General features: G+C 41.5%; 1 protein-coding gene across 1 annotated transcript; it reads right to left on the bottom strand.

Annotated features, from left to right (window-relative positions):
* Positions 1-1,098: 1,098 nt before the first annotated feature.
* Positions 1,099-27,108, bottom strand: LOC131218592 (extra-large guanine nucleotide-binding protein 1). Its single transcript, XM_058213223.1, has 8 exons — positions 25,306-27,108; positions 24,755-24,892; positions 24,419-24,523; positions 24,125-24,298; positions 16,889-17,069; positions 6,127-6,368; positions 4,781-4,944; positions 1,099-1,864 (listed from the first exon to the last, which is right to left on the bottom strand). The coding sequence occupies exons 1-8, from the start codon at positions 26,677-26,679 to the stop codon at positions 1,285-1,287; spliced, it is 2,958 nt and encodes a 985-aa protein (XP_058069206.1). The 5' UTR covers positions 26,680-27,108; the 3' UTR covers positions 1,099-1,284.
* Between the last annotated feature and the right edge of the window lie 385 nt (positions 27,109-27,493).

Genomic DNA, 27,493 nt, shown 5'->3' with positions numbered 1-27,493 from the left:
TTCTAACTCAGTGGCCCAGACAGCGCTTGGCCTGAGGTTTTATTTTGTATGTGAGCTGGGACAGACACTAGCCTGCCCAAGCCTGGCCTGTTGATAGACCTACTTGAAGGGACCTGAGATGGGTCAAGCCTACCTGACCCAGTAATAAATGCGTTTGTGTACGAATTGGACCTGGGTTGGCCCAGATGCAAAACACTGCCTGATTATGAAAATGGATCAGGTTTGGAACCAATTCATCCCCCACTATAAACCTGACTTTTAAATGAGCCAAATTTGGATGTCCCAAAAATAAACCAGAACTGGGCTTTAAAATGCAATAAAGTTAACTAAGATAATAAAGTTGTAGAAACCAACCTAAAGAACAGTCTATATTAAACATGAAATTAGAAATTAGACCCTAGCCGAAAATGACTCTTTCGATAAATGGACCGATTGTGGGTCCTCTTATTAATCTAGGCCTGACATGGCCCAGCTGGACTTGAACTATCATGGACCCAACATGGATCCTCTTAACTTAGACCCAACATGTATCCTCTTAACTTAGACCTGAACCGTATGCTAGTAGGTTGGATCTGGGGCTGCATCCTCGCTCCAAATATCAAACATGGTCGGGTCCATAGGTTAAACAGTTGGATGAATCCTCCGTGTCAACTCGGACTTGGCCATACCCACTCTGGTTCAACACGAGTCACATGGATGATTCATCCCCCGAGTCAGACAAGTCAGGCCAATGCAGTCCTGACTCGCCTATGAGTCGATTTGATTCAACTAGTTAATTCTCCCACTACTCCAAACACTGCCTGTTCCAAAACAAAGCCACACTGCCTAAAATTCAACAAATTTTCCATTTACAAGTGATTCAAGTGCTGCCTGAAATCCGTATGCCGCAGAATATCAGTATTACGCAGAACAATCTCCAAAAAACTTAATTTGGACGGTGATTATGCAGTGGGGCCTACCAAGCAGCTCGATTACAGCTGAAGCCACGCACCATCCGGACACCATCAAACCACGAGAATCAATCAATTTTTTGAAGAGAGAACCCTAATCCTCAAAAGCTGCTTGAATGCATTATCCTCACCCTACTATACACCACAATTGAGCATTATAAGCTACAAACAGGATCATTCCTCAATGCAAATTTCTGTATGGTTACCAGCAATACAATGGCAACCTAAAAACACTTTCCCTTGCTTCTTTTCCACTCTATTTTTATATATACACTGGAATTCCTAAGCAATACAATCACAACACCCCATTTACAGCCATTTCTCTCTGGCAAAATCAGTGAGAGGAGCTCGCCTCCGTGCTATACACTGAGTACTCGCTGGGACAGACCGCTCTATCTTCTTCCCACTTCATAATCTCCCTTGCATACCGGAGCGCTCCATCAACGGATTTCGCATCCAACCCATTCGTCATCGAAACGTATAGTTTGCGTCCGGTGAGAGCATAAAAGAGCCTCTTGAACTTGACTGCAATGTAGTGGAAGGCCTGGTGGCCAGGCGAGACCACATCTTTGTTGCTGCTGCTGCTGGAGCGGTGGCGACTGGTCACTGGATTGAAGTCGTCAAACCATTCGCAGACGGAGAGCGGAACCTGCTCCACCTTCTGCTCGAGCAGATCAACCTTGTTGAGTATCAGGAGGAAGTCCATGTGTTCAAAGGTTGGATGGGTGACGATGCTCTCGAAGAGTTTCTTGCTGACCAACATCCTGTTCAGAGGCTGCCCGTTTCCATCATCACAAAACTGATCATAGTCACTCATGGCCACACAGAAGATGACAATTCGAACGTCTTCAAACATCTCAAGCCACTTGCAGTTTTCCCCAAGGCCTCTTGCGTGTACCCGGATGAGTTCATATCTGCAAGCATGACCATAAATGATGATGAAAGTAGCAGTTAGTAACTAACTAAACCATGTTAGCAAGGATTTTATCCCACCACACCCAAGAATTGTCAGATGTTAATGCATGGTGTCCAAACTAAGTGCTTACAGGTGCAGCCAGTAGATGGGTGATCCACAATCTGATGGCTACATAGTTTGTGGGCAATGACCCAACAATCTTCCAGATTGGGGGATCCTATTGATCCAACCTTTGCCTTTTCCCATAGCATTGCTGTTTCTTTCGCTGTTTCCCCCTTCTCTTCCTAACCATCCACTCTTATTAGGCCACTCAGAGAGATTTTAGGGCATCCCCAATCAGATTGACAGTCCAGATCAGTGTTTGGCAGTATTGATAATATTGGCCGATATTATCGGTATCGCAGCTCAGCAACATGAAACGCTGAGTATCAAAAATCCATAGAATTGCTAAATGTATCGTGCGATGTCGCAAATATAGCAAGATATCGCTACCGTTTCTTTAGCTATACTGTTAGGAACTGGTACTGTGTTAAGAAAAAAAAAAAACCCAAAAATCGATTTTTCCTATTTTTCCTTCTTTCTTCCTTCTTCTCAATACCTTTAGGGTGGATTTCGGTCCATCCTTTGAATATTTTGGGAGAAAAACAAAGTTTTTGAATCGGAATCAAGATCAAAGCAGATTTGGGGCCGGTTTCATTTCGACGAGTATTTTGATCCTTTTTTTTTTTTTTAATCATATCGAAGTAGTACCAAAAGGTTAGAAATGCTTGATTCTTCATGTTTTGCATGGAAAATCAAGGATTTGAACCTTTGATTTTGAGATTTAAAGTTAGAAATGCTTGATTCTTCATTTCGAGATTTGGGGGACATTAGGGAAAATTAAAAATACACAATTTCTCCCAAATTGGTTGCAATCTTACTGTCCAAACACGAAATCAAGCACGTATGAGGCCTGATCTAGTGATTCATGTAGTTTAGGAGATTTTTAAAAATAAAAATAAAAAAATTTAAAAAATTCAATTAAAAATAGTAAAAATTAAAAATTAAAAAATAAATGTTTTTCTAAATTCCACTTCTATCAGTGGTTAGTTGGGCCTATAATTTCAGAGTATGTAGGAGTATTTAATAAAATCATCATTACATACACTATTATATTGCAATTTTGAGCTAAGTGGTTTGATTTGGGGAAAACTGAAATTTTTTTGAAATTTTCACAATTTCTCACAAATTGGTTGCAATCTAATTGTTCAAACACAAAATCAAACATATGAGCCTGATCTACTGATTCATGTAGTTTTAGAGGTTTTTCATATAAAAAATATTTTTAATTAAAAAATTATAATAATAAATAATTTTCTTCTAAAATTTCTTTTTCCAAAATGATTATTTTTTTTTCCAAAAATAAATGTTTCAGAGCATTTAAGAGTGTTTGAATTTTTTTAAATATAATTAATAATTTAATTTAATTTCATAAATGTTAAAAATAATGGATGTCTACTTACATTTATAAATTATATGAATAGACTTTAAATATACTTGCATCAGTCCAATCAAACAACGCATAGCTTAGGACCCTATACAACGGAAACCAATTATATGCACTTGTTTTTTGTGATGTTATGCTTTAAGCGTGTGTATTAATGTCTTTTTTAACAGTCTCCGAAATTTTATTGAAAAATTCGAACAATTTCCCAATATTTCCCCAATGTTTCCCAAAAATGGCGATAATTTCTGTGATACGACCGATATATCCCATGCGATAACCCATACGTATCCATATCCCAAGGGTGCAATGCGATGTGTGATACCGATATGATAAAACACTGGTCTAGATCACCTAACCACGGACGCCACTTGTGCAGGCCTACACAGTGGGGCAACAAGCTAAGTTCAAAAATCCTTGACCAACTCAGAACTCAACCAAGCTTTGGACTCAATTTATCCATGATCTGTGTCCCAGGTCCTGACCCACAATCTATAAATGATCCGATCCTCGTTTACTAGCCCACTCACTTCGCCAACTCAAATACAAGAGTCAAGAGGTCCCTTTCCAACCAAGTTGGAGGCTTTAAACATCAGTACCAATAGTTACCAACAAGCAACGATTGATGTTTTCATAATCAACATCACCCCTGATGAGGAAGTAGTACAATCATATTTGAGGGCAGTTAGCCTGCTGATCCACAACGAATTGTGTTTCCCGTCATCAGGAACCATGCCAAAAAGGAAACAAAAGGGTCTAGGTTTCAAATCTACAAGAGGACAACTTTTTCAATACCGCCCTGATTTTTTCAAGTTGTTGCAAGCTATGGTTTCATCAAGTCAATGTACCAAGTGCCCACAAGCACCAACCTGGCACCTGTGTTAGACATACTGCGTAGGTGATGCATCAGGTGAACCATAATGTGTAGGTGACCAAACCCAAAATCCAGGCCAGTCAACTCATCAAATGGGCCATGCATGTACAAACAAAATGAATGTTTTAAAATCTTGCCAACAGTCCAAATTCAATGCACGAATGTAGCTCTCTTTGTCAGTGGACCAGCCTGACCTTTGGGACAGGTCATGTACCCAGTGGATGTATGTTTCAGGCGTATCATACACAAGCCAGGTTAGCACGTCCAACAGCGTACGCACTTGTGGGCTGTGGGGATTTAGCAGACTGCTCAACACCAAAAGCTGAGAGAGGATTTAAACATATCAAGTAGGAAGTGCATTCGTGCGTGCGTGCGTCGTGTCAGAATTAAAATACCAAGTTCTAAAATGCAAATGTTTAACCTATTCAGACTATCCGCGAACCACAATAACATCCCCTAAATACATGGGAGCAAATGGCATGAAGGGGTTCAGGTCTTTGTGCAGAATTAGTGTGCAAGAAATGGTGGATCTGGACAATTTCATTCAGAATACCAACCTCAGCAATGGGTCATGCTGATCTGCAGCATCAACAGTGCTATCATATGCTGACTGGGGAAACAAGAAGTCCGTGTATGCAAGTCCATTGGATGAAGTAAACCCTTCAGCATAAAGGATGTCTTCATCGGAAGGTTCATACTCCATTCTTGAAATATCTACAACCTGCAGAAGTTGGCCATGAGTAAGTTTAGTGACTAAATGGTGACTCAAGGCAACATGAGAGAATCTTACAGCTAACTACCGCATGCACTCACTATAAGAGAACTTTGAGCTCTGCTAAACCCACGCACATATACCCACAGTTAAACATGCCAAACTGGTGCCTCAGGGGAATTCGAGCTATGCATCAGGTTCGCTACTATATAGATGAGCAGCCCAGAGATCGAGTCAGTCAATCATCAGGTGGACCGCATACATGTCAAAAGCAATGGATGGTTGGAAAATATTGCCAATTGCCCATATTCAACGGATGCTGGCACATGACAGGAGTAGACCAAACGTCATTTGGAGTCATGGGGGGAGGTTTGTTGGGCTACCTAAACTCAGTAATTTAAAGATTTCCAAGTATCTAGGTTGCTAAGGAATAACGATGAATGACAGGCTGAGCTCTCAGTCTTTGCTCTGGCAATTATTTCCACCAAATGCTCTCAACATATCTTTGGGTGTTGTGAAAGTTCGTAGATGTGGAATAGAAACATAGGAATGGTCAGGATGAAACTCAAGAAGCATCAAAAGTCGGACTATTTGTTTGGTATAACATCACACTGCTATTGGTCAACAGTGCTATAGCTAGCACCTTTTCTTACTCTCATTTCTTTTCGAAAACTTGCTGTTCTAACTTTCCGACCAGTTATCGCAAATTTGGAATTAACGAAAAGCAACACTGTATTCTTCTCAGATATTTGATAGCCCCATGCAAACCTTTGCACAATGGTCTGGCAAGTGAACAGGGCATCCGAGCAGTGCATGAGGTGACCCTGACCATATGCAAAAAATCAGAATGGTCTATCCATCAGGTGGCCAACCCCATACAAAAAGAATGGACAGTTTAAAAAAACTAGCACATTCAACATACACGAGGGGTCAACATGATGAGTGACCAGGTGAGAGTGATTTTATGCACTGTTCGGATGTCCCACACACTTCCAAGGTTGGCACTTTTGCCGCATGGAATGGTGCACATGGAGAAGGGCACATGTAGGGCTTGTGGACCTCATCAAAATTTCAATTACAGGTGCATGTGGAGCTTGCAGACCTCATACATCTCAATATACTCTATGGACGCAACCACCCAACTCCTTTATGCAGATGCAAATTAAAGAGTGCCCAAAATTTTAAATTTACCCGGTCTAAGAAATAACTGGCAACACTGGGCAGGGTTTTTAGTTCACGTCTTCGACTATATGTGGCCTGAATAGCAGCATCCTTCCACAGCTCCTCGACTATTGGCGCATACTCACGAGTTGCAGCTGGGAATATATCCTCCAAGTTGCCAGACACCATAACTTTGAGAAGAAAATCAGAGAATGTTTTCAACCTTGGACCAATGGAATATATGGTTTGATCACTGGCATTGTCAGCATGGCCTGTAATTACCAGATTTTTCTTTCAGACTCATTAATACAGCATAAAATAGCCTGAAAATTTATGTTTGCAATATAAAAGGGCCTGTGTGCTGTTAGGAGTCTCAAAAATAAAAATAAAAAATAAAATAAAAATAAAAATAAATAAAAAACTAAAAAAATGTACAAGAATAGCAAGGGCACAAAATCATCAATTAAATATTTGATTCAAATAAGACTCATAACCACCCTATATTGAAATTTTGAAATCATTAAAGGAAAATAAAATTAAAGAAGTCAATATCCAGATTAGCAGCACGCCAATCTCCTCTTGTTTGATTACTGAAATTCTAGTACTCCATGATAGAAATCCAGAATCCTGAGAATGACTACCACAAAAAACTGGCGAAAAAATGATAAGAATAAAATTACAGTTGCGAACAAGTGGAGCAGAAAAATAAATAATAATTGAAGCAGAAATTTTAGAATTTAAAAAAAAAAAAAAAAAAAAAAAAAAAAACCCACACCAAAACCAATCTGTCCAAATTTACATCTGAAGTTGCTTTCCATTATATCCATCAATTCCAAATCACAAAAGTCATCTTACCAAATTGAGAATTGTGTTAAAATTCAGGCACGCTCAAGTGGTACAGTGCCATCATAAGCTTGTGGTGGTTCTGGGCAGATGTGGGGTCCACATGAAGTATTAAGACCATCCAACCTGTGCATCATATGTGTCACCTCATATTACCTCCAGGTGCCAAAAATCAGCTGATCCAACGCTCAAGTGGGCCACAACACAGGGAACAATGTGAAAGAGGATGCCCACCTTTGATTTACACAGGCGCCCACATGAACTTTAGAGCAGCCTTATTTTCAGCCTGACACTTCATCCAGACCATATGAAGGATCTGCACAGCCTGGGTTTCATATATACACACCATGGGCCCTCCGTTAAAATCTCCCAACTTGTTCCCTCTGGAGTGGCCCACCTGATTCACAGATTAGTCTGATTGAGGGGGCCTGAGGGTAACATTAGCTAGTGCTGGTGTTATATGAATCATACAATCCGTGGTATTAATCGTACGGTTCATATGTTTCCGCAATGAAAGTAATGGGGAGGAGCAGGTAGTCTGTAAAGCTTTAACTTTTTGTTGATGAGTGGGCCGTAACATTGGGATGCTTACGATTCTTGTATTTTGGTTTTTGTTGTTTCCTGTTTTGGGCTTGTAGTTGGCGCTACCTCAGAACCCCTTTTTCTTTCAATGAAAGTATCCGTTGCCTTTCAAAAAAGGGGGGTACAAGTCACAGCGTATCTTATGGGTGTACGATTTGAATCGTGCACCCAAATCGCAAATCCTAAATAATTGCACGATAATCATAGGCTACATAAATGGGCCCAAAAATTGCTTTTTAAAAAAATAAAATAAATATTTTCTATTCAATTTTTTCTACTAGCTTTGTACCCTCTTGCTTATAAAACATGAAAAACACACTCCCCTATTGAAAATATCCTCATTTTTTCTTTTGAGACAGAGGATAGAGACAAGTTGGGGATATAGATATTCAAGAATCCAAAACAAAGAAATCAAATATATTTTTTTTTTCAGAATGGAATCTAATGCCATTTTTTCTAACATGATTCTACACTCAAAAAAGGTACAAATGAACAAATTTATTAAAGGACCCTTGTACGTTTTTTAAGGTAATTTTTTTGTAAAGACAACAAAAGAAAACAAAGGAAAAAAGACAAGAATCCTTTTACTATCATGATCCGTATACCATATACATTCTCTCAATTGGTAATATCATAATATGCGTTAGTTTTTTGGTACATGTTAATGGAAAGTGGATGATTGATGAGTTTTTAATCTTTTCAGAATTTACTTATATATTTTCATATGATTTTTTTAAAGAATTCAGAAAAAACAAATTACGATTTGCAATTCAATCGCTATTACAATTTGCAATACAATAACGATTTTGACAACATTGGCTGTTGCACATGATGGACTGGTTGGACTTTATCCATGCATCATGTGAGCCTTACATCTGCCCGGTACCACCATAGTTTACTGTGGTACAGGCAATGTTCGAAGTATTGGTATCGTTACAAGTTTCACTAGCTAGGGATACGGAAACAATATCGATATCGCCGATAATATCGCTGATAACTGGAAATGCGGGGAAACATGGGAAAAGCCGGTGGAATTTTCTGCGAAACTTCAGGAGATGTTAAAATGTACATATTTGCATTTTTAGAAATTAAATTTTAAAAAAAATTAAAATAAAATTGTAAAAAGAATGCATACATAACAAATTTGCATTTGATGGGGGCCTTAAAAGCATGTGTTGTAGTAAGAAATCAGTCCAACCATCCCATCTGGCCTATTTAACCATCCAACCCTCCATCCAAACATCCATCAACATTGCAAAATATCAACAACACATGATATTTCACTAAGAAATCATCAACAATTGGAAAGGAAACGAAGGATTGTGGTCTGAATATCGCACGTGTTGTGATATCGATAATATCGAGATATAATCAATATTATCAACAACAAATTGAACACTACATACAACCATGTGCCTATGAAAAAAAATATGAAATAAATTTTTTTCTAATAAACAAAATTTTGATAATATCAATACATTGGCGATATTATTAAAATATTATCGATATACTTATGATACAAGTATTACATTGAATTTACATAGTCGAAAATATTAGTGATACATTGGCAATACAAGCGACATCTAGAATTTACATAGTTGAAAATATTGGCGATTACATTAGCGATATTGATACATTGGCGATACTTAGCGATACATGGCTAATACCTGGAATTTTTTATACTACCAGCGTTATCAGTATCGCTGAGCTGAAGATAAAGATAATATCGGAGATATTTCAATAATATCAGAGATAATTTGAACACTGGGTACAGGTACCACTGGAGCGCACCCCTCAAAAATTTATAAATGATTCTACTTAAAACTCATCAATGTCAACACCATAAAAACTCATATAAGCTCAGCCAGCCACTCTCATTTTTTCATATGAGGATGCCAACATTTCAATCATTCCCAATCTTTGGTTCCTCTCAAAATGTTAAGTTCATTGGAGCCTGGTATACTGATATACATCAACAGATTGATCATGCTACATTCTTAGGTCTTCTCCGTCTGCTGTTTCTTCAATCGTTTGAATGTGCAAGACTCATGAGTAGGTGGAATCATAACTAAGAATCTTTTAAGTAATGACTTCGATACTCGACTACTCATAGCACAAAGAGATGTTTTTAATCAAGGAACAGGGATTACTCAATATGAAGAAGTGGCCTTTGAATCCTAAGTGGTCTATGTACTCTTCCTTAGCAACATGGTCTGTGTAACCTTCCTTAGCAAGACTGCCTGTCACCTTGCTCTCACGTAAAAGGTACAGAATCCAAACTTCCTCAATTTCAAAATGTTTATGTTGTAGAATATGCCTCAACAAAAACATGATCTTAAAGGAATTCTTGATTATATTCGAATCCTTCTAAAATTTCCCACCTTGCAAGTATTTGTGACCAACCATTAGAAAGTGCAAGCTTCGTTCATATTTTTAATATCTGCAAAACACCAATCAGTTTTTCAATTGCATTCTACCATTTCTTTGAATGATGTCAAGGAAGATGTGATGTTCTTTATTGAGAATTTGGGACTTGGGTGCCTACTTTATCACTCTCATCCCCAAAAAGGAGGAAGAAAAGGATATATCTAGTTTTGAGCCCATTAGCTTAATAGGATCCATGTATAAGAATTTGACTGAAGTTTTGGGATCGAGATTGAATGTTGGAATACATTGTATCCTTCTCCCAAGGAGCTTTTCCGAAGGGAATGCAAATTTTAGACGGCAGTCTCATTGCCCACAAATGCATCGATCAAAAGTTGAAAGATCACAAATCGGGGTTGATTTGCACAGTTGATCTAGGAAAGGCTTTTGACAATGCAAATTGGGACTTCAGAGAGTACATAATGCACAGAACGGGTCTCAATGTTAGGTGGAGGCGGTGGATGCAAGTGTATCTCGTCCAATGTTTCACCAACCGCTCTTCAGAAAGCGTGGGTTCCAAGGGCATCCCCTTTTCCCTCGCCTTTTTGTCATTATTGTGGACGCCTTAAGGGAATGTTTGTCTGCTTACATTGCAAATGGTGAAGTATTTACATAGGGATCCATTTATATATTTAAGTAGTTCACCATGTAAGATGTTTACCAAGCTTGTGATTTTGCTCCAATTTACATAACTCAGTTTCCCATGTTTGCTTGTGTTGGAAACAGGTGTGAAAATGTGAATACGGCCCAACCGGTGACTTGTCAATAATGGCTCAATACATGAGAAATGGCCACATGTTAGTTGTAGGATCCCTCTAACTAGCTACCGCTCCTACGGATCACACTTCAGACTCTCGCTCCCACTCCCACTTCCTACCCATTTACACTTGTTTAAATTTTGAACCAGATGCTTCCCCGCTCCCGCACCCGAATTTATGTTGCTTCACGCTTCATGCAACTATACATGATGGACCCACACCTGACCACATCAACACACATGGGAGGTTGCATATGTCCAAATCATTGTAGATGGGCCCCATCACATTAATAGGCATGCCAAATCACTTTGACAAAATGATCATTACCATCAGGAAATAGACGATCCACATCGAGTATACTAACAAAGTCAAAGCATTGACATGGACTGTCCATCATGTGAGGCCCACCTTTACTCGTCTATCCCTCTCAAATCACTTTGATCCGATGATCTTTACCATCGGATTAGTGGTTCGGGAAATCGGCGATCCGTACTAAGAGGTTTAAGCATCAATGTGGACCATCCATCATGTAAGCCCCAACTTTGATTGCCCATTCATCTCAAATCACTTTGATAAAATGATCATAACCATCGAATTAGTGGTTTGAGGAAATGGATGGCCCGTATTGAGTGTACTAGAGAGGTCTAATCATCCATGTGGACCATCCATCAAGTGGGACCCACCTTTGATTTCCCGATCCTCTCGAATCACTTTCACTGGATGATCCTAACTATCAAATTTGTGATTGGGGAAATTGACAATCCATATTGAGTGTGCTATTGAGGTCTAATCATTGTTGTGGATTGTCCGTCATGTGCAACACACCTTTGATTGCCCATCTCTCTCAAATCACTCTATTTAGATGAGCCTAACCATTGGATTAGTTAGGGAAATGGACGTTCCATATTGAGTAGACTAGAAAGGTCTGATCATCAATGTGGATCATCCATCATGTGGGGCCCACCTTTGATTGCCCATCCCTCTCAAGTCTCAAATTACTTTAATTGGATGAACATAACAATCGGATTAGTGGTTTGGAGAAATAAACAGTCCATATTAACTACACTAAAGAGGTAATAATCATTGATGTGGACCATCCATCACGTGGTGCCCACCTTTGATTGCATATCCCTCTCTGCTTCTGGAATATCAATGGGTCTGCCAATGGTGTCCTTAGTCAGGTTCATATGTATTTAAGGGATTAGGTGCCATAGTTGTGGGAGTGGGCTTTTTGCCTAGTTATTGCCTTCCTGTTTTTGTTTCCTTTTTTGTAGTTTTTCTTTTTGTTTTCTATTTTTTCTAATTTCCTTTCTTCTTCTTTTCTATTGGCCCTAATAAAATTTAATCATCTTTAAAATAAATAAATAAAATCACTTCGATCAGATTTCCTTTCTTTTCATGTTTTCTGTTTTCAATTTTGGTTCCTTTTTTTTTTGGGGAATTATACAAAGAATTGCCTAACTAATATGGAGTTTACATTCCGGTACCTTTTTCAAAAAGGTTTTCAAAAAGCTGCCCCATTAATCGATATTACTATCATTCCACTACCACCCGTTACGGCCGATTGGGTGGGCGTGCAAGCATATCAGTCGGCTGCTTGGGTGGGCCCTATTGTGATGTTTATATAAAATTCATCTTGACCACCAGGTGCCTCACCTCAAGTTAAGCCAATGGCCCAAAAATCACCCCCATCCGTGATTCATGTGGACCGCATGATTGGAAACAATGTACAGGGCAACATTCACCCTCCAAAATGTATCCTTTGGTGTGGACCACCTGAATCACAGATGAGTCTAACTTTTAGGCCCCTAGTAATGCAAGGGCATTTTCACACCAGGCTCGATTGGGGTGGCCTGTGTGAAGCGAGGGCATACTAGGGGTGGGCGGCCCGTGTGAAGTTGGTGGCTCATGTGAGGCGAGACCCATGTGAAGTGGGGCCCACGACGGGGGTTTGACCAAGTGCCTGTCTGAGGCCTGAGATAAAGGCATTGATTCTCCACGCTCTATCAGTTCGAGCTTTTAAAGCGAGTGGTTAGTTGTCCTATATCACTTGGCCTAAATTCTTGTTTGGCATCTAATGGTTGGAGTGGATTTCATATAATCATCATGGTAGGCTCTGTGAAAATCAAGGGTGGGCGTCTCCCCCCAACTGTTTTCTTTGGTGTGGCCCACTTGAACCACAAGTCTACCTAATTTTTTTAGCTTTGGGCCCAATCTAGGATTATGCATCTAATGGTTGGAGTAAATCTTACATAAACAACATGGTGGGCCCAGCCAAAAATCAAATCTTGTTGTCCCTCTTCAAGTGTAAACGGAGAGAATTCGGAGGAAAGAAAAAGGAAAAAAAAAAAAAAAAAGGAATTACACGGGATGTTGCTCTTGATTTTTGACAGGCCCAACCATGATGTAAAATCCACTCCGAGCATTAGACATCCACCCTTGATTTTTACAAAGTCCATTCAAATAATTATATGAAATCCACTCCAATCATTAGATTCCACACAAACATGTAAGCATGTGTCCCACAAACCATACCCATCCATGATTCACGGTGGCCAGACTTATGGAAACAGTTTGAAGGGCGAGCATTGTCATGTACACTGTTTCCAATCATGTGGTCTACCCGAATCACATATTGAGATGGATTTTGGGCTCTTAACCTAACATGGTATGACTCACCTAGTGGTCAAGGTGGGTTTTACATAAACATCATGGTGGGGTACACCGAACGACCCACCGATTTGCTCTCATGGTTGCCGTCACGGAAGGTAGTGGAATGATAATTATATCGATTAATGAGGTAGCTTGATGAAAACCTTTTTGAGAAGGTATTAGAATGCAAATTCCATATTAATTAGGAATTTACTTGTGAAATTCCCTTCTTTTTTTTTTGTTGTTGTTGGCCGTAATAAAATTTTGTCATCTCTAAAAAAAACCACTTTGATCGGATGATAAATTAGTGGTTTGGGAAATGGACCAACTTGAGGTAGTAAAATCAAGGGTGGCAATTTACATATGTAAATACCTCCTCATGGGACGATGACTAGGCCATTCACCTTTAGGTTTGTAGAAATAGTATGGTTGTTTCGCATCTTCAATCCACTAATCACACTGATTATTTTGTGAAGCTAAGAGTGAGTTCTTGCTTCATTTGCGTTGCATCTGTTGGTGCTTCAAGGCATCTTTGGGCCTAGAGGTGAACCTCTTAAAGATTGAAATGATTGGCATAAGTGCAGGCCAATGACCTTGCTCTCTTCCTTTGACCTATCCTGGGCAGCCACTTTGTGTGGAGTCCCCGTCCAAGCGTGTCTTTGGAACCTAGTAATAATCAGAATGGAAAGGAGATTGGATTCATGGAGGAGCTCTCTCTCTCTCTCTCTCTCTCTCTCTCTCTCTCTCTCTCTCTCTCTCTAAAAGGCGGCATGGCCACCATGGCAATGAATTTCGTCTCTCTTTTGGTGACTTGCAAGTGTGATCGCTAGAATCAAAAAATTCAATGGGACTTTTTATGGTAAGGAACAAAATCTAAACATAAATTCCACCTAAATTGGGAGGTGTGCAAACCCACTTCACAAGGAAGAGTAGGTATACGATCTACAAAAGTGATCGATGAGGCTTTGTTGGCGAGTGGATTTGCCGGTTCTCTACTGAACAATCATCACTCTGGAGGAGAGTTGTGGTGGAAAATACAGACGTTGCAAGGACAGTGAGGTATTTCGCTATCCGCTAGATACAGATGTTCCAACAGCCACCAGCTAGATACAGACGTTCCAACTGTTGACAGTGAGGTATTTCGCTATCCGCAAGATACTAAGGACAGTGAGGTATTTCGCTATCCGCTAGAAACAGACGTTCCAGCTGATCGATGAGGCTTTGTTGGCTAGATACAGATGTTCCAACTGTTGGAAATCACTGTGATCCAAGGGATGGCTGTGCATGTCAAGGAGGGGATGGCTACTAGATTGGGGAGGGCCGTTGGAGCGGGGTACTTCCCACTGAAAAGCTCTTTTTGTTGCCTCTTCACTAATGAGATTAAGCCAAAGTCGGTTACGTTGAGGTTGTGGGCACTCAGGCTGTTTGAATCCCTGTTTTTAGAAGGCACCTAACTGAAATTGAGGAAGAGCTCTCGAATCTCATTCATTTTCTATCACGGGTGAAAGTTGATCTCTCAAGGGAGGACATCCTGCTTTGGGATCCCTCATGCCAATTCTCGGTTAGATATATGTATAAAAAACTGTTGAATGATGATGCTCCAAAAGCTCCTACCAGATGGTTATGGAAATCAAAAGCCCCTTGTAGAGCCATGCTTTGCAAGGTTAGCGGATCAGGATGATGCATGTGCCTAAGGGACGCTGAAGATACCAACCACCTCTTTAACATACCAATGCATGGATAAAAGAGAAGATATTACCATCTTCTTCTCAAAAATAGCCCTTGAATCCACAAGGAGAGAAATCTCTAAAAACGAGAGATAAAATTAATATTATTGATGAAAATGCTAATTTCAATGTATTTGATGTGCTTATATAAGCTAAAGAAGCCCTAGATTCCTATTTTCACTTCAAATAGGAAACTTTTCTGAAATAGTAAAAAATACTAAAAGTAATAAAGTTTAATCATCTACTAAAACTCATAGACAATCATTAGATGACTAAAACAAAGACTTTGGAGCACAACCAAACTCTCAAAACCCAAAAATAGCAAAAAGGGAACTTACTAAAGATAGTAAGTTTTAACTTAAAATTCTAATTTGACCCCTAAAATTATTAAATTTTGCGAAGCCATTTGGGGAGAAATGAACCTCGGGTTATTGGCCAAGCCGTCGAGCTCGTCTATGGCTTTCAAACGATATATCATACACACTAAACAAATATCTGCATGCGAAGTTATGGCCATCGGAAGTTACAATGCGTGCTAGACCCTTGGTCGAACTTTCTAGCCCAATTTCTTTCAACCCTAGCCATCCATATAATTGTCCTTGACTTTGGCCTACACTCTTCATCCATTGTTCTTTTGGGGTTGGTGCCTCCAATGGTTCAAGGTATAACTGCACAAAGCATGAGGCAAAGCAGCGATAAATTTGGGTGCCAGAGCGGGAAAAGGTCTGTTTCAAAATGCAAACAAGTATAAATAAGTAGGGAGTAGGAGTAGGAGCAGGAGTGAGAGTCTGAAGCGCGATTCCAAGCAAGAGCAGCACCTAATTAGAAGGATCCTGCAACTACTTCGAGGTCGCATGGGTGATGCCGCAATCAATTCAGCAATTTGTCGCAGATTAAGGATGTGTCCCTTAGATTGGAAGCACAAATTATTAGGATCTTTGTTTTGCAGCTATCCTTTGGGGTATTTGGAAAGAAAGGAGCAACCGCTGTCTTGCTTGCTAATAGTTTGAGGCCTCAGGTTCCTTTCCTTCCAATGCTGGTGTTATCTTCTCTCCGATGGTCACAGATTACCGTATTGTCCAAGATGTCTGACGGCCTTCGGACATTGTTTTTTACTAATATTTTAGTTGCCATTCAAATAAAAGAAAAACCTCTACCAAGCAGACTAGGTTACAAACTGAGCTGCCATAGAATTCATCTAAAGAATAGAATGCTTAATACAACTGATAGCTAAAAATAAATATATATATTTTTTTGAAAGTAACTAGAATATATTAGAAAAAAGAGCAGTACAAAAGGGGACTGCTGAGATAGCAGACCCAAAAACTACGGGCCAAGAAACAGAATATTAAAATCTTTCAGCCCCGGAACAGCAGTCGCCCATTCGATTACTAGCAAGAAAAAATCATATTGCCAAATCATGCTAGCAAGAAAAATACAGTCATACAACAGGAAAAAAAAAAAAAAGGAATAGTTAGCAGTGTGTTTTCAAAATATACAGAGACAATAAGTTTGAAAATCATGGTAACACTAAATAAATAAGTGAAATAGTGTTCCTCTAAAAGGGAACAAAATAGTGAATATTTCGAAATTCATACACAGGTGAACTTAGTGTCTTCATAGATCACACTTCCTCACTAAAATTCTATATGGTCCAAATTTAAGAATATATTGCATAACCAATTATTTGTGCACTGTCTTCAGTTTCTTGTTGACGGATCCTAATATAAAATTGGAAAAAAAAAATAGACATCATCCATAGGCACAAGCAACATACAAGAGCGAACTCAAATTTGAGGATCATACCTACGGAAGCAGATTCATCAAGCTCTCGTCTTTTCCTCATTTCTGCCAGACTCTCTTCTTCAAAACGTTCACGCCCCTCAAGTAGTAGACCAAGATAGCTATACAGATTGCTCTGGATCATAAATTTGATGTTTTCACGCTCATCTTCAGAGAACGGGACAGGTTGAAACAAAAACTTGGCCTGAAATAAAAATTTAACTTACTCAACCCAGTATTGCTTCAGCCTTTGGCTAAAGAAGACTTTTTCTTTATTTTTGACACTTCTGCAAGGCTATACAAAACATAATTCAAAGGTCAAGCTTCACAGATGTAAGGCAACATTCTTGGTGGCAATCCACTGTGTCCTCCATTTTCAAAATATTCAGATCTCAAGAGCTCAAATGCATTGGAGCCCCCAGGCCAAATGGAGTTAACTCAGTACACCTCACAGTCATAAGTGACTTTATCAACTAGACAGGTTATGACGCATCTCATTTATCAACTAGCTCAAAACCATTAGCGAAAAAAGTATATTAGAGAATTATCAGAAAAACAAATGGTTTTAAGATTCGGACGAGTCCGATGCAACCTGCTCGAGTCAACTCGGATTTGGTACTACCCAATCCAGTTCAGTACTACAATATCATCCATAAGAAAACAATATTCTTACTATGAATGTTGTATGGAAGAAAGCACTTTTTCCATAAATAAAAAACATTTGGGTGTTTGCAGTTCCCGCTTCCCACAATGAGCTAAGAACAGGCTTCCTGTGCTGCTACTTAAACTACTATTTGAGGCAGAAAAAGAGGGAGGATGCTGATGCAGGTTCTGTTTAGTCCAACACACCCAAACACAGAGAGCATTAAGGGCCCATTTGGATGCCTCCGAAGTGTGTTTGAGGCCTAAACACCATTTTGATCCAAACAGCAGATAATGTTATGCATTTGGATGCACTTTGGAAATCCCCGTCACATCTCCTGCGCAACTAAAAAAATAGACACTAAAACACCAACTTGGTAAAAACCAATCCAATTGGTTTTTGACGAGTTGATTGAAAAAGCAGGCTTGAAACCCCTTTTGAGGAAGTGTGACGCAAGGATGAACGTGATGAGGACGATCACCATCTTCCTCAAGGATAACTACTCCGAATCCACGGAGCTTCTCTGGACTCCTCACAGAGACTTCTCGAATCCACGAGGAAAGAAAGCAAGAAAATAGAAATAAATTCTAATAAAATTCGAAATAGATTACATGATGAATAAAAACGAGTTCACAACCCTTTAAATAGGGGTACCAAGCAATGGGAAAGAAATCAGAATCAAACTACAACTCAAAGTCCTAGAATCCGCGACTTACTATAAATAGTAAACTTATTATTTATAGACGGTCGTGATGTCTACTAGTACGCAAGGTTTTCGGCCAAAAATAGTAAGTGTCCCATTTGGCTTCACCAAACCGTTCTCCTAATTATTCTAAGCTCTTTTCACGTTGGGCGCAACTCCTAAAGCCCGACGGATGAAGAGTTATAATCAAACTAAAACTTACTATTTATAATAAAAACGAAATTAAAACAGGGAAACGACCGTCGATCCAGGGATTTTTCGCAATTCCGAGTTGCGCAACCCGGCGTAGCTAGGTTGGTTGGCTTCAGTAGCTCGTTCTACCCCAAAATCATATATTTTACGTCAGATAACTCATTCCGGATTGCAAGATACGCCCGATTTAAGGTTCGATGGTCTGGATCACTTCTGTCGTCGACCGGGCCTTTTCTGATCCATCTTGGCCATGTAACTGTCCGCGACCCGCTCTACATCAGTCTCCTCCACTTCAAAAGATCTCGTCTTCAAGTTCTCGTCATGCTCTGGTTCATGATACTCTGTCAGGTCCGCGACATTGAAAGTCTGTGAGATTGCCATGTCATCTGGAAGATCAACAACATAAGTGTTGTCATTGATCTTTCGGATGATTGGTACCGGTCCAATCTTCTTATTTTTCAACTTGTTGTATGCCCCGATCGGAAATCTCTCTTTGCGCAGATAGACCATAACGTGGTCGCCCACCTCGAACACTTTTTGTCGCCGATGCTTGTCCGCTTGTTCCTTGTACTTCTCGTTCGAAGCATATAGCTTGGTCTGCACTTCTGCATGGATGCCCATAATCTTGTCTGCCATATGTTCTGCTGCAATACTCGTGCCTGGGTGCTTGGGTAGAGGGACCAAGTCAAGTGTGTGGCTAGGCACTCGTCCGTAGATAATCTGGAACGGTGATCTCCCTATCGAGTGGTTCACCATGTTGTTGAATGCAAACTCTGCTTGAGACAAGGTCAAATCCCACTACTTCGGTTTTTCTCCTGAAATACAGCCAAAGGAGGTTTCCCAACGTGCGATTCACAACTTCGGTCTGCCCATCAGTCTGTGGGTGGTCGGCACTGCTGAATTGAAGTCGTGTATTGAATTGATTCCATAAAATCCGCCAAAAGTGGCTAATGAACTTCGTGCCACGATCGGAAGTAATGGTCTTGGGGACCCCGTGTAGCCGTACGACCTCCCTAAAAAATAAATTCGCCACGTGTGTTGCATCGAGGGTCTTCTTGCATGGGATAAAGTGCGCCATCTTGGAGAAACAATCTACCACCACAAACACCGAATCCATGCCGCGTTGTGTTCGTGGGAGACCAAGCACGAAGTCCATTGATAAATCCTCCCAAGGACCGTTAGGCACCAGTAATGGGGTGTAGAGGCCCGTATTCTGAGATTGCCCCTTGGAGATCTAACAAACATGGCAACGTTGTACGGCTTTTCCCATATTACGTACTAATTGCGGCCAGTAATACTGCTCTTCCACAAGAGCTCGCGTCTTGTCTCGCCCCAGGTGTCCACCGAGGCCACCTCCATGTAGCTCCTGAATAATTTGCTCCCTTAGAGAACTTTGGGGGATGTACAATTGATTCCCTTTGAAGAGAAAATCGTCATGTATATGAAGGTCACTGGGGTGACCTTCTTGGCACTTCATCCAAGAATCTTTGAAGTCCTCATCCTCGGCATACAGCTCCTTGAGACAGTCGAAGCCGACCACCTCGTTGCTCATCGTAACAAGTAGTGATGCACGACGGCTAAGTGCATCAGCCACCTTGTTCTACTGCCCTAACTTGTGTTTCAAAATGAACGTGAATTCCTGTAAAAATGCAACCCATCTAGCATGTACACGATTTACGTTAGTCTGACTATTAATAAACTTTAATGCTTATGGTCAGTGTACAAAACAAACTCTCTTTGAATAAGATAATGCCGTCAATGTCGCAGCGCCTGAACAACTGCATACAACTCAAGCTCATAAGTCGACCACTTCTTTCGGGCTTCGCTGAGCTTCTCGCTGTAGAAGGCTACCGGCCTGCCTTCCTGTGATAATACTCCTCCAATTCCGACGTACGAAGCGTCACACTCAACCTCAAACAATTTGTCGAAATTAGGAAGCACCAAAACCGGTGTTGTAGACAAACGATGCTTGATCTCATGAAAGCTCTTGTCAGCTTTATCGGTCCACTGGAACGGTCCTTTTTTCATGCAATCTGTTATAGGCGCGACTATGGTGCTAAAATCTCGCACAAATCGACGATAGAAAGTCGCCAACCCGTGAAAACTCCTCACCTCATGAATATTTGTCGGGATCGGTCATTCCCTAATAGCTCGCACCTTTTCATCGTCCACACAAATGCCTGTGGACGTTACAACAAATCATAGAAACAACAGGCTGTCAGTTAAAAAACTACACTTCTTCAAGTTGAGGTACAACTTGTTAATTTGTAGGACCTGCAGCACCTGCCTGAGATGTTTCCTGTGCTCCACCTCATCCTGGCTATATATCAATATGTTATCAAAATATACTACCACAAATCGGCCAGTGAACGATTTTAGAACTTGATTCATCAAACGCATAAAAGTACTTGGTGCGTTCAATAGGCCGAAGGGCATGACCAGCCATTCATACAACCCTTCCTTGATCTTGAATGTCGTTTTCCACTCATCACCGGGTCGAATACGAATCTGATGGTACCCGCTCCTTAGATCTAGTTTAGAGAACACCTTGGCCCATTCTAACATATCGAGCACGTCGTCCAACCGTGGTATTGGGAACCAATATTTGATGGTAATTTTATTGATTGCCCGACTGTCGACACATGGTAATTTTGTTGATTGCTCTGCTGTCGACACACATGCGTCAGCTTCCATGGGCTTATGCTCTCTCTCTCAAGAGACCTTACGGATCAATTCCTCCACTTGCCCCTGAAGTATCTCACACTCCTTCGGACTCATCCGATAATGAGAGCGGTTGGGCAGGCTAGCCCCAGGGACGAGGTCTATGTGATGTTGAATGTCCCTCATGGGGGGCAATCCATCAGGTAAATCCTCAGGCCAGACTTCTTTAAATTCGTTTAGCAACAGTCTTAAACTTGGAGGGATGTTTGAGGGTTCCTCTTCCTCGCCCTTTACCACTACAGCGTATACCTCGCCGGTTTCCTTGGATTCCTCCATAAAATCCCGAATGGTCAAGAGGGAACTCCCCTCCACTTTAGAGGCTTCAGGGTGGTTCTCTAATGCCATAGGGGCAAGAATTATTTTTCGATTATCCTTGACGAATACGTAAACATTATCTCGTCCCCTATGGGTCGCATCACGGTCCAACTACCAAGGTCGACCGAGTAACATATGACAAGCTTCCATATCGACCACGTCACAAATTATTTGATCCTTATAATTTTTGTCAATTGAAAACGAGATAGTGCATTGTTCAGTTACCTTGGTCTCATTCACCTTTTTTATCCAGCCGATTAAGTATGGGGAAGGATGTTTCATCGTTGGTAGACGCAACTTGTCCACCATCACTCTCAAGACGATATTCTCGCTACTACCACTGTCTATGATCACATCACAGACCTTTCCGTTGACGGTGCACCGAGTACGAAATATATTATGTCGTTGTGGATGTAATTCCTTTCATGGGGCATAAAGTAATCGCCTCACAACTAGAAATTCGCCACGATCCTCGCCCGTCATTTCATCGCCACCTGCTATTTCTTCAGTGATTTGTTCATGTTCATCAAAGCGATGATCTTCTTCTACGGTCTCATCTTCAGTGTCCCCTTCGTTTATAATCAAGTGTGCCGCGGGACATTGAGGACAAGTGTTTGATAAATGGCCTGGTTGGCAACAGCGGTAACAATTGTTCGACCTTGACCGAGCATAAGGATTTGGAATCCTACTCGAACCCGCTGTTGTGGGTGCTGCACATTGAGGTCTGGATGAGCCGCTCCCCGTATCACGGTTTGCGGTTGTAAGAAGTTGAAGTACTGGGTCTTTTTCTCGTGGCAGCACTGGATCCTGCGTGGGACCCGTAATGGGGGGTCGAGTTGAAGGATATGGACGAGCAGGAACTCTTGCAAGTTATGTTTCTGCCCTACCCGCCAAGTGAACTGCTTCATCCACAGTCCCGACTGGGTACATCTGAACTCAGTCCTGAATTGTCAGTCGCAACTGACCTATAAATCGTGCCACCTTCTGTGACTCAGATTCTGACAGATCGTTTCATGTAGCCAGCCGTTGGAATTCTTCAGTGTAATCTGTAACTGTTCGATTTCCTTGTCTGCAATTTTGATATTGCTGGAATAATATCTGCTCATAATCACTGGAGAGAAATCGAGATTGAAGAAGACATCTCATCCGTGGCCATGATGAGATGGGCGCCTTGTTCTGGCGGGCTCGTGAGAGTTGTAATTGTTCCCACCATGCAGAAGCACCAGATTTTAATTTAAACGCTACCAATTTTACCCTTTTATAATCTAGCACGTCCATATAATCAAAATATCTCTCTACTTCGGCTAGCCAATCGAGCAAATCTTCTATGCGTAATAAACCGTTAAAACTAGGAAGTTCAGCCTTACCTCGATAGTCTCTTTCAGCACGATCTAGATAATCACCTCCATGGATTGGTCGTCGAGCAAAACCCTCATTAAGGTCCTCGTCGCTAGAACTTGAATCATCTAGTGTAGCCCTACAGTTTGCCACTGGTAGTGCTCTACGAAAATTGGGGTTGCGTCGTATAGCAACCATGGGTGGTGGAGCCACCATGGGTGGGGGAGCAACCAAAGGTGGTGGAGCACCGCCTAGGGCTCGGTGCGAGAGTAGCGCATCCGCAAGACGGTCGAGAGTTGCCTGCAGCCCTTGCATGGTCAACTGACTCTCCCGGTGGAAAGCTTCCATTCTTTCCGAAAGATAGAATCCCCGTATCACCGTCCACAGGATTTTGATTCATACCTTCATTGTTTGCCATCGGCCCAAGAGGAATCCTCGCTTTGATACCAATTGACGCAGGGATGAACGTGATGAGGACGATCACCGTCTTCCTCAAGGATAACTACTCCGAATCCACGGAGCTTATCCGGACTCCTCACAGAGACTTCTCGAATCCACGAGGAAAGAAAGCAAGAAAATAGAAATATATTCTAATAAAATTCGAAATAGATTACATGATGAATAAAAACGAGTTCACAACCCTTTAAATAGGGGTACCAAGCAATGGAAAAGAAATCAGAATCAAACTACAACTCAAACTCCCAGAATCCGCGACTTATACTATTTATAGACGGTCGTGATGTCTACTAGTGCGCAAGGTTTTCGGCCAAAAATAGTAAGTGTCCCATTTGGCTTCACCAAACCGTTCTCCTAATTATTCTAAGCTCTTTTCACATTGGGCGCAACTCCTAAAGCCCGACGGATGAAGAGTTATAATCAAACTAAAACTTACTATTTATAATAAAAACGAAATTAAAACAGGGAAACGACCGTCGATCCAGGGATTTTTTGCAATTCCGGGTTGCGCAACCCGGCGTAGCTGGGTTGGTTGGCTTCAGTAGCTCGTTCTACCCCAAAATCATATATTTTACGTCAGATAACTCATTCCGGATTGCAAGATACGCCCGATTTAAGGTTCGATGGTCTGGATCACTTCTGTCGTCGACCGGGCCTTTTCTGATCCATCTTGGCCATGTAACTGTCCGCGACCCGCTCTACATCAAAGTGCATCCAAACGGGCCCTAAGTGTGCTACACCTTCCAACCATGATTTCAATCATACACCGCAATGCTACCTAAGATATGATAGTTCAAGTTTTTAAAAAAAAAGAAAAAATTTAAATAATAATAAGAGGGAGAGCCATAGTAACAGAAAACAGAAGAAACAGTTAGTTTTGACTCCCCATTACCTGTTTGAATAGAGTAGATGTCCCAGATCCATGATATCCAACTAAAAGAAGCTTCTGAAGAATACGCTGCTCAAGGAAGTCAGGTCTGACCAGATTATTCCCTTCTTCTGAAAGGTTCCCAGGCTTGGAAGGCGTTGGCAATGACAAAACGGAGCAAATGAGCTTTATTCCAGTCTGCCATAAAAAATAAAATTGAAAAAAAAAAAAAAAAAAAAACAAATATACATAAATTACTGTTAAAATCTGAAAAAACAAAGAATTGACAGAGGATGTAAAAGAATAAAGAAAAAACACCTTTTCCCATATATTCCCTTTTAGATTCTTCTGTCCCTCCTCTTGATATGACCCATCAGCATTCAACCAAAAGTGAGGATTTCCGGCACATTGGACTCCAACACACTGCAATGTAAACAGAAATTTGTAACTCTTGACTGTCTATTCAATCAACAGGAACATTATTTCCAACCTTACAGGGACAATTTTGACCACTGTGGGTTTCTACAATGAGCGTTCTTACAACCACCTAAAGACAAAATTACCCATGCAGGGGTAGGAATTTCTATTTCCTTTAATAGAAACAAAATAAATTAATTAAAAAACAATAATTGGAATGTGTCTAGCAACAGAAACCTTAAGCAACCGATGCTCGGCTTTCGTAATCTCCCGATTGTTTATAAAAATCTGTGTGTTCCCATTACTAGCATTCTGCATAAGACTGCCTCCGACATTCAGACTCGGACTGATAAACATGCAAGGCTTCTGTCCCTCCTGTTAAATTTTCACCAAAGTCATTCTGTCAAGCTCGCACGCCAATACACACATCATAAACAGATGAGTCACATGATCCTTGACCCAAGGATATACAAAATATCCTCACAGATTCCCAGCTTGTACAGGTGGGGCCAGTGTTCTCCAGACCGTTGGTCTGATGGAAGGTCATAGCCATCCATGCTTTGGTGCAATTTCCTTGTTTCTTAACAGTCATTTTCAGGCCACTGATCACATGGTTAGGATTGTTTAACCCAGGATAATTTTGAGGCATTTCACATCCACACTAAGCCCATCATATCAAATCTTGATTGATGGAGTGTGGGTCCCACTTGCACAAACACAGGGGGGGCTGAGTATCACATTGTTCCTCTTAGAAGCAGTCAAATACACAAATGCAAAATCCCATTCACCTTTCCCCAAAGACCGGATACTTTATCGTACCAGTATCTACCAGGCTTCAGCTTACTTGGCGGGTTTGGACACGCCTGCAATAAAACCATCTCTTCCTGAGATAGCTGCTTCCCATTCACGTAAACATCCTCGGCTTGCAGCTGATTCGCTCCACACGATCTCTCCGCCCTCATTGCCTGTTGAACTTCCAACGTGCTGAGCAACCGTTTCAACATTCGGGAGCATTTGCCCAAGTTCTCCCGCTTTGACTCATCGATCGGGTACCCAATGCAGGTTACACATTTCCTTCCTTCAGGCATTGACCCCATCGCTCTAAGCACGCAATTACCACAATACTTTGCATTACAAACAATGCAAGCCTCTTTCTCCAAAAATCGATTGCCTTTAAAGCACCGATAGCACGACCCTTTCCTTATCTTCGAGTCAGGTTCTTTCCTTTCATGGGAAGTTTCGGTCCCAAGTGGATTGGATTCCTGTTCGATCCTGTCGCTGGATTCGGCGTCACGGAAGGTCACAAGTGCTGTTCTTTTGGCATGGGTCAGAGGCTCATTGCCGCAGTCCTCTTCCTTCCTAGACGAACTCTCAGAGGAAGGGAACGGTGAGCTTAACACTGACTCAGTCGAGACCCAGTCTGGCTGGTTCATATCATTAGAGAAATCTTCACTCTCCTTGCAATCATTAGAAAATGGTACTGCATCTGAGCTTTCAATTTCGCCCAATAACTCTTGCGACCGATCATGACCATCTGAAAGGCCTAGCATGCCTGAGGTTCCAACATCGCCAGACAATTCATGCGACTGATCATGCCCATTTGGAAATCCTAACGTCCCCAAGCTTACAATTTCCCCAGATAACTCGAGCGAATGATTGTGCCCATCCAAAGCCAACCCTCCTGATCCATCGCCTGCAGGCGATGATTCGTCGGAGCCACCATGCCCATCCGAAAACCCAAGAGCTCCCGAGCTACCAATTCCAGGGGATGACTCATGGGACCCACCATGGCCATCAGAGGACCCCAACGCGCCCGAGCTATCAAGGCCGCTGCGGCCATCCATAACCGTCCGGTTGAACGCGATCACAGACGTCGGAGAGACGATCACATCAGAAGAACCCGAGACTGCATCTTTCGACGACCTCTTCAGTGGATCGGGAGAGGGGAGTGGCTGGACGACAGGCACCGACAGACGGTCGGAAAGAGAAGCAGCTGAGACCACCGAAGCGGTGGGTATGCGGTTAATATCGATCGGAACGGCCCGCGGGAGATCGTAAGCGACCGGTGGGCCGTGGTACTCTAGCGCGAAAGAGTACTCGGGGTTGTCAACGTCAGGAATCGGAGCTCCGGCAGGGAGCATTCGCCTGAGAAGCCCCGCCATCTCCTTGCAGAAACCCTAACCCTAACTCGAAAACCCTAGGAAGAAGAAGTTGAGTGCACGGAAGAATGGTAGGGAAGAGTAGCACCGAAAGAGAAAGCGAGTGAGAGACGGTGTTTTTTTCTTCTCCTTGGAAGCTACTCCATGTCTGTTGGTGTTGAAGTACTACTAACCCTACTTTTCAAGTTATTTACTAAAATGGTACAGAGATTCTTCCTCCACTCGAATGAAAATGCAGGGCAGAGTTTTAACAAAGAAGAAAAAATGAAATTGCCAGAAATAAGGAAAAAATGGATTTTTTTTTTTTGAATTTTTCAAAAAATGATTTTTCTTTCTTACCAGAGAGAAGAAGGAGAGAAGACGCGTTGTTTGGAAAATCGGTTGGTGTGTGGCGTTTGGAGAGAGATTTCAAGAAGTGCAAAAGGCCGGCAGAGAAACGCGAAGAGAATGCTTTTTGTTGGAAGAGGGCGGCTCTGGTTCGTCTACCGATGGACAAGCTTTGGTGCATTGCACTGGAGATGTTACGCGCCTCTGGCTTTAGTTGATCTGAACCGTCCATCTCGTCCTTTAGTTTGTCGAGTGACATCGAATAGGAACTGAACCGTTCATTTAGTTGGTTGAATGGTAATGGGACCTGTATCGAAAATCACACCGTTTGGATGATCGTGACCCTCTATGGATGGTGTATAGATGGACACCAAAAGATCAACGATTGCAATGGCTCCAATTCAATCTGTCAGAAAGCATGTGAGATGAATCATTCGAATCATCATAAACATGTGCGGGCATGGGTAGACACTGGATCTTTTCCCGCCTT

Source organism: Magnolia sinica, chromosome 11, assembly GCF_029962835.1.
Source record: "Magnolia sinica isolate HGM2019 chromosome 11, MsV1, whole genome shotgun sequence".
Lineage (NCBI taxonomy): Eukaryota > Viridiplantae > Streptophyta > Magnoliopsida > Magnoliales > Magnoliaceae > Magnolia > Magnolia sinica.
The sequence above is the reverse complement of the archived record's forward strand: the minus strand, read 5'-3'. Positions and strand labels throughout refer to the sequence as shown.

Coding starts and splice junctions, on each gene's coding strand:
- LOC131218592 (XM_058213223.1), bottom strand. CDS start 26,679: ATGGCGGGGCTTCTCAGGCGAATGCTCCCTGCCGGAGCTCCGATTCCT. Junction 24,893..25,305: donor TATCCGGTCTTTGGGGAAAG/GTGAATGGGATT, acceptor AAAATTTAACAG/GAGGGACAGAAGCCTTGCAT. Junction 24,299..24,418: donor AAGGGAATATATGGGAAAAG/GTGTTTTTTCTT, acceptor TTTTTATGGCAG/ACTGGAATAAAGCTCATTTG.